General features: G+C 38.3%; 1 protein-coding gene across 1 annotated transcript in view; it reads right to left on the bottom strand.

Annotated features, from left to right (window-relative positions):
• Positions 1-1,224, bottom strand: part of T265_15516 (hypothetical protein) — a gene marked incomplete at both ends in the record, with an annotated part of 146,781 nt that extends 145,557 nt beyond the window's left edge. Inside the window, one exon of the mRNA XM_009178466.1 lies at positions 1,192-1,224. Within this exon, the coding sequence (XP_009176730.1) occupies positions 1,192-1,223 (32 nt within the window). The remainder of the gene's footprint in view (positions 1-1,191) is intronic.
• Between the last annotated feature and the right edge of the window lie 6,358 nt (positions 1,225-7,582).

Below are 7,582 nucleotides of genomic sequence, written 5' to 3'. Positions count from 1 at the left end.
CTGCATCAAGGCTTCTGTAAATAAAAAAAATCGTTTATTGCGTTGTAAAACGATGTACACCCGAATTTAGTGAAAGGATATAATTAAAAAAACAGGAAATGAAGCAGCAGAAGTCATTGCAACACATTCAGACGATTTTAGGCATTGTGATTGTGACCAAAGCATTTGCAATATTAGGGGCCAACTTTAATCAATAAGTCACCACAGCGTCTGGTTAACCAGAGAGTGCCCGCAAATGGACTCTAGAATATCCGGCGCTTTAAAATGGAACTCAAGTCTTGGAATCTTATGCAATTTGTGTCTTCCACACAATTGTCGTGCACGCGTATGAACGAATTTCGGTCCACATTACCATTTGAAAGGAGAGTGATGGCCGAACTTACGGATTCAAAAACATGCTCAAAAATGCACGCAAGACTACGAAAATGATATTTTGGCTGAACGGCACTAGTTAAAAACTAGAAAATAGCTGGGAGAAGAGAACGTAAAAGCCGCTAACAGTACATACAAAAGTGTGTTGGGTGTATAGCTGGTTAGTATGCTCAAAAATTATTTTGCCAGCAAAGAACATATATTTCGCGGTCGAACGATATCCTTCACAAGCAGGAGTATGAGATTCGGTGCTGTCGGCTTTTGTGTAATTAAAAATCGGAAGGACGTTTCCTGTGGGCCATCCTTGCAGTGATTGTGGTGAAGATTCATCGTGTCATCCCTGATATCTTCCGTGTGATGGTCGCGATTCTTCATGTCGATTTCGGATCGACAAACCGGAAATTTTGCAGTCACAATCGTCTTATTTCATTCTTTTGTGGGACCGGGAGTTGTCTCCACATCTATCGTTGCGCATCTGTTGCACGTGGGAGCAATTATTTTCCACATTCATCAAATTTTACCAGCGAAAGAGATCCACGTGCCAGGACGTGATTGGTTGTTCTACGGTTTAATTCCTTCTTACTCGAGTAACATTTCAAAAGACAAACTATGCCAGACTGAGTGGTGACAATACGTCTGACACTCTTCTTTGGTCACAAAATTAGGCACATTCTTATTAATACCTACACCATGTTCAACGATTGCTAAAAAGGCACATTCTTATTAATAACTACACCATGTTCAACGATTGCTAAAAATCATTTAAGTTATGCAAACATTTAGGCAACAAATAGTAATTAAACTGCAAATAACACATACCTGCCAACTTCGGCAGTTCTCGCTGCAAGAAATCTGTACAAAAAATAAAGAGCAAATACATCTGCGAGTAAAAATGAATTTTCATAGAACAATTGCGCCAATAGAGGAGCGCCACAAATGTTGAGCTTGCCAATCTAAAATGCCGAGGTTGAGAAAAGTGATCGTTGAAAAAAAATTAGTTCCCAAACACGTGTAGAGTGGAACGTGTACAGGAACTGCTTCAAGGTATTCGTTATGTGGATAACTTGTAAAGTGTCGAATTTGCTGGCGCCAGTGCTGCAAAAAATACAACTGAGATCTTGTTAAATTCACGCTCTGCACTAGCTCACGTTGTGCTGGTGCTACGCGATATAAAAGACGTATATTTATTTAGAATTTACCGAGAAATATTTTTCCATTATTTTTGGGTACAATCTGGATGACCATAAAGCGCAGTGCGTCGTGCTCAAAGTCGAGCTAGGGATATCTTCCCCCGACCTGATATTAATAATTTTCGGTAAGAACTAGGGAACTTTGGTTTAAAGTGTGAATGAAAAACATGTTTCGGTCAAATCAAGAATGGTTTTGCAGTATTATTTTTTTATCACTGCACTCCTCGTTTTCTCCAACGTCGTAGTTTTGGAGGACTAATTTTCCATCAACTTTACTTCCTCCGCAACCTGGATTTAAACTAGTAACGGGGATAATCTATTTCCAATGGCATCTGCATTTACATTGTTTAAGGCTATACATGGCTCCACTTATGTAAAATTATTCCATTATTTATTTGATTGTTCCTCTCCCAGTTGCTCGTGAGTTCGCACAGATAACGTCGGCGCACTGGTTTTTTAAAAGGTGAGGATATGATCCCGCCTGAAGTATGTTGTTAACCAATTTAAGCACTAGCCTTATTTGCCTACTGAGAATGTGGCGAATTTCAAAGGCCCCTTAATCATGAATTCAAAATTGCCCTAATGCGTAAAAAGGGGACAGTTGTGCTGACGCTCTAATATCAATGCAAACGTAATGTTTAATTGTTAAAGACTTGGCGAATTATTGCAATTTTTATTACTATTCATATAATAATAATCATGGACGTTATGATGAACCATATCATTCCTAATCGCAGTTAAGGAAAGAGGCATATGAATAATATATTTCAATGCGTACCATTAATGTTTTTGAATGTGTTCAGCACATAAACTATTGATTGTTGGGAATGTAGAGTGTTTGTCAATGAAGTTATTGCGTTTCATTACAAACATTCATGATTTAAGGATGTGTAATCTAAAATTAGGATGAGGTATTTCTTGAATTATGTTTTATTTGTTACTTTCCAAGATGGAACCCATTATATTAATCCCAATTTAAAGCATATGTCATTCTATGAGTTCAGCAGTACAACAACAATATTGTGCGTTACAAAGCCGTACTTCTGTGAATTAGAAGACTACACATGTGTATGTTTACGGGTATAAAACGTGTGACGTCCTTGAAAGGGAAAATTTTGTATGTTCTGAATAGAATATTTTCTCCGTTTGGATAACTTGCACCAACTTAATGTCAGATCAACGAACTTGATACGCATTTCATAGCCACCCAAATTGCTTTGTGTCAGTAGAAGTTATGATCCCTCTAGCACTTGTACCTAAGTTACTTTCTTATTTGTTAACCTCTTGTTAACCTCGTAACTACGGTCACCAAAATTTTGTTTCTTGTAATAAATCCAGCGTCATAGGGAGTAAACCTAATGATGGTTCCAAGATAATGTACTGCATGTTTTCTTGGACGCACCGTTATTTTGCCCGATTCCCCACATCAGTTTTGTGGCAAATATAAAGCCTTCTCTTACGAAAGGTGAGGACTTATGAAATCACAAAGTAGCCTATATGGAAGCAAGTATTAAAACGTTCCGCTAACATGTATTAAGAATCAAAAATTACCGAGTTTAATGTCAACATGGAATGCAAGTTCGCAAAGCTATGTCAGTCTGTTGCTGCAGTTTTGCCAATAACTAGGTAAGAACATAAATTTTCTTTTTCGTGACTATATATATGAGTGTGTTAACTACGCTGCGTCCTGTCGGTATAGAGAAGTTACATAAATAGAGTCCAACTGACGCTTGTAAAGAAAAATCCTGCTTGACTGATCCATTGGGAGAATTGAAAATGATGCCCGAATTTAAAGTGGCCCTATCCAAATCATCCGTCCACGGAAACCCAGCAATACATTTCCAGACTTAGGCATAGCACACTATGTATATACATATCATTTTCTATTCCTCCAAACAAATTTCAAAAAATCAGCAATCCTGCTGATTTACACTGCTGTCTGTAGGTTGTTAAAATTGTCGTCATGTGAACGATGCTGTTAACTAATCAACTAAATGTGGTCTCCAAATGACTCATTATTTGAGTTTCTTGACCGGCGCGCTCAGAAATATTGTGCATGATTTTCAGTTATGCTCATGTGCCGACTTTAATCAGAATGGCGTCACATACAGCAAATAGGTTCTGGCCTGCTATTTGTTGTATCTTTTTTCTCAGGCGTACACTGATAAGATGGGCCTTGAATAAAAAGTTCACGCGATATATTTTAAGCAATTACAGTGCAGTACAGTACTGCACACTGCTTACTCCTAATGAGGCAATTGTCAAGTGCTCTAAGCTAATAATTTGCCGAAATAACAAAGTATAGCACCGTTGGATCTTACCCGCCGCTACTCCTCTAGCTTGCGTTTTGTTACCTGTGGCATTTTTGGTTGACCCGTGCACCAAATGAACGAATAAATAAAGGAACGTTCAAAAAAAAGTAACATCTTGATAGCTACGAAATCCTTCTATATTTGAAGTGCAATTGTGCATCGGTATATAATGATGGTAGCGCACGACGCTTATTACCGGCATTCACTTGTTTACTTCACGCCGATTTTAAAGCCTACCTGCGGAAAGATCATGCGTACACACGGCTAAATGCTGTCGTTGAAATTTTCGTTCTAGAAATGATCGCTAGCAGGAACTTGAAGACTTTGCAACGTACTCATTTCCAAAAAGCCAGTTAGTGGAAACCGAATTTGATAAAGAAACTGGGTGGCGTTTCTTATGCTACCGGGTTTGATGAAAGATATAACATTTCTGTGATTACAATAAATAAAAGACCACACAAACTTATCGTGCGTGAGATTATCTTGTACAGCTGCTCTGCACTAGTTTTACACCACAAGTATTTGGGAAGCGGAATCGGCCGTTTCACCGTGCTAAGTCTCGCCGACCAAGTGTCTTCGTCGGATTTTGGAACACCCAAGTGATATTTGCACAAATCTTCAAATTGATATAAGTTGGTTCTTTAAATCGTTAAAACCCAAATGCTGAGGGATGTTTGGCTGATCCTCGAGATATATTCACGACAGAATATTAGATGAATATTTTGGAGAATTAGTCCGCCAGAAAGCTGAAATTCAACTTTGAAACGATTGACCATGGAATTTGTTTTACGTCCGGTGTTTGCTCAGTGATTCTTTTAGGACGCTGCGTAACCATTAAATAGGCCGGCTTGCTGTCGAGCATCAAAATGATTATTTTTGGTACTTTCAAAACAGAAGACTGGCGTCCGTGAATGTGTAAACATGTGAAATGTTTTCAAGATACCCACAATGCGGGTATTCTTCTGAGCTGCAAAAAAGGACACTTTTAGGTGGCCTTAAGGAATTAACGTTCGATAAAAAGTCAATCTTGGGAGTCTTTGTTATTATAATCCATGTCTTGCTAAATGCATGTTGAAGTTAGCGCACCAAAATAAAGTGTTCAAAAATACACATACCATGAAGTGATGAAATCCAACTCGTTATTGAATCTGTATTGTCAAAATTGCATGAAATTCTTATCCAAATTGGAAAATATTTTCTAAATCACTCAAGGTTTGAAGCATAATTTACATGGGATGCTCAAAGTCTAAAAGCCAGTTATGATGAAGCCAACACGTTTGTTATTGATCAAGGCTTGTTTGAATGACAGAAGTTTGATGTTACACACCAGTACATGTCAAATGTCATCTACCGTTGCCTGATCGTAAAAGTTTTCAGCTTTCGAATAATGTGAATATCTCTCTCCCATCAAACGTTTATAAATCGAGGTTTCGCACAAAATCTAATCATGAATATCAAGAACATCAAGAATAACGCTGTTGCACCGATCGCGCTACCATGAATTGATCCGTAGAAAGCTTTCCGAATGCACACAGCTCATCTGAAAGAAAATCGCTTGTGCGGGGATACGATGCAACAAAGCAGTGGGCGACTTAAAACTAGTAAAACAAGTAATAACTTTAAATTGGTCTGTTGATGAAACCAGAAACACTGAAAAGTAACAGGTCGCGCCTCACCGATTATTGATGAAAGGTGGCTGGTTATTTGATCTTAAAGAGAGAAAACGAGAAATTGGTTGCGCACAGCTTCAAATCAGGTCAATAATACCACTCAGATCAAAGAAATCAGTATAGAAAACAAAACTGTATGAGACGTACGTAAGTTATCGGAACAAACGTTTAGGGTTAATTACCACAATGCTGATTTTAAGATATGGCAACACGCACCAGATCCCGATTAACAAACTTTGTTACTTCTGTCGATGTGGTAGATATTTTGCGTCCTTGCGTTTGCATTGTTGAATAACAAAAGCCTGTTCTGCTTTGCTCTTTCCGCCCTTGCCCATAAGCGATTATAAGGGTACCGCGCTGAGCTTCCGGCTTCATAACTACCAACATGCAAGAGAATAACGTTGAAAAGCGAGCTTTGGCTGCCAAAAGTAGCCCCCGATTAACACACTTTGTTACTTCTGTCGATGTGGTAGATATTTTGCGTCCTTGCGCTTGCATTGTTGAATAACAAAAATCCTGTTCCCTTTGCTCTTTCCGCCCTTGCCCATAAGCGATTATAAGGGTACCGCGCTGAGCTTCCGGCTACATAACTACCAACATGCAAGAGAATAACGTTGAAGAGCGAGCTTTGGCTGCCAAAAGTAGCCCAATTGATGTCCTACATAAACCGAGTGGGAGTGGGCCGTTGTTATGAGTGTATCATGCGCTTTGCCAGTGCTTACAAACTGACTGGCTATAAGTGTGCCAATGGTTTGAAAAACCGCACAGTAGCGCTTAAAATCCAGTCTGCTTTGAAATACTGTGATTTATTGAAAGAAATGTAACGTCTTTACTGATGCTTGGAAGCTGGCCTGGAGAACGAGCGTGTAGAAGTATCTACGAATTTCAAACGTCACTATGAACGACCAAGTAACTTGAATGTGTCCTATGATGACGCATTACATTTTACAGCTGCTGACCCCTAAGAGACGTGGGACCTACGTTTCGCATCACATTCAGGGAGGTATAGTAGCGACTGTTCTCAGGTGTAATATAAATCAAAACCAAAAGTGGTGCTTTTGGAAGAATGGGGAGGTCATTGATGAAGAAGCATGCGGTTGGATTGATTTTTTAACATAAAGACAGAGTATTTTCCAAGTTTGAACTGTTTTTAGCGAATGTATCTCGACCCGTTATTCTGTAACACATTTGCTGAGCTCTAGCCAATCAAACCTTTCTCTAGGGCTTATGGCGTTAACTGTGTTTCTTTCTTCTTTTCTTGTAGAACAAATAAAATACCTAAACATAGACTGAAACTAATCGTAAATACGTTGAAAACTGAAAAACTTATGTCAAATACCCGGAACAATTATAGGCTGAAAATGATTAATAGCCTTGATACTCGCGAGTGATGCCTACTTCCTTTTTTAATACTCGCTTGAAATAGCGTTTTCTCCAAAACGTCGCTGTACGGAAAAACAACTAATTTTCAGAGTACACTTGATGAAATTAATGCCATTAATAAACAATTTGCATGTATTCAACTCTTCATTATAATTTGAATATGAGCGTTCGTTTCATTAACTAACTAATTTTGAAAGCGAAACGTATCACGGCTGGCTGCATATTCCAGAATTTGTGTAAAATTAGTCATACCTTTCAAATACTTCAAAGTTTTGAGTAACGTATCTGGTGGGCATAAACAAAGAGCACGTGCTTAAATACTAATTGACGTAGTTTTGTTGTATACGTAAGATAGGAAACTCAATTGGAACTATAATTCCGTTTTTAAATATTTCGTTGGAAAGTATTTGCTGTTTATTGAAAACATTTGTGTTATCCAAAAACTGTCGGTTAATGTATGCATATATATACATATTGCGCGGCAATTATTTGCATCTGTCGATATCACTTATTCAAAAGTACAAGGGGGAGGATACACCCACCCATTTGTATGCAATTTTATGAGAGACACGAGGGATTTTCCACCTTTTTTAAGCAATCATTTATATCAGCTAGCAGTTGCCACAAATAATTCGTCCACGTAAGAACCGTTTTT

The sequence above is a fragment of the Opisthorchis viverrini genome (assembly GCF_000715545.1).
Source record: "Opisthorchis viverrini unplaced genomic scaffold opera_v5_570, whole genome shotgun sequence".
In the NCBI taxonomy this organism is placed as follows: domain Eukaryota; kingdom Metazoa; phylum Platyhelminthes; class Trematoda; order Opisthorchiida; family Opisthorchiidae; genus Opisthorchis; species Opisthorchis viverrini.
Note: the sequence above shows the minus strand (reverse complement) of the source record. Positions and strands in the feature narration are given on the sequence as shown.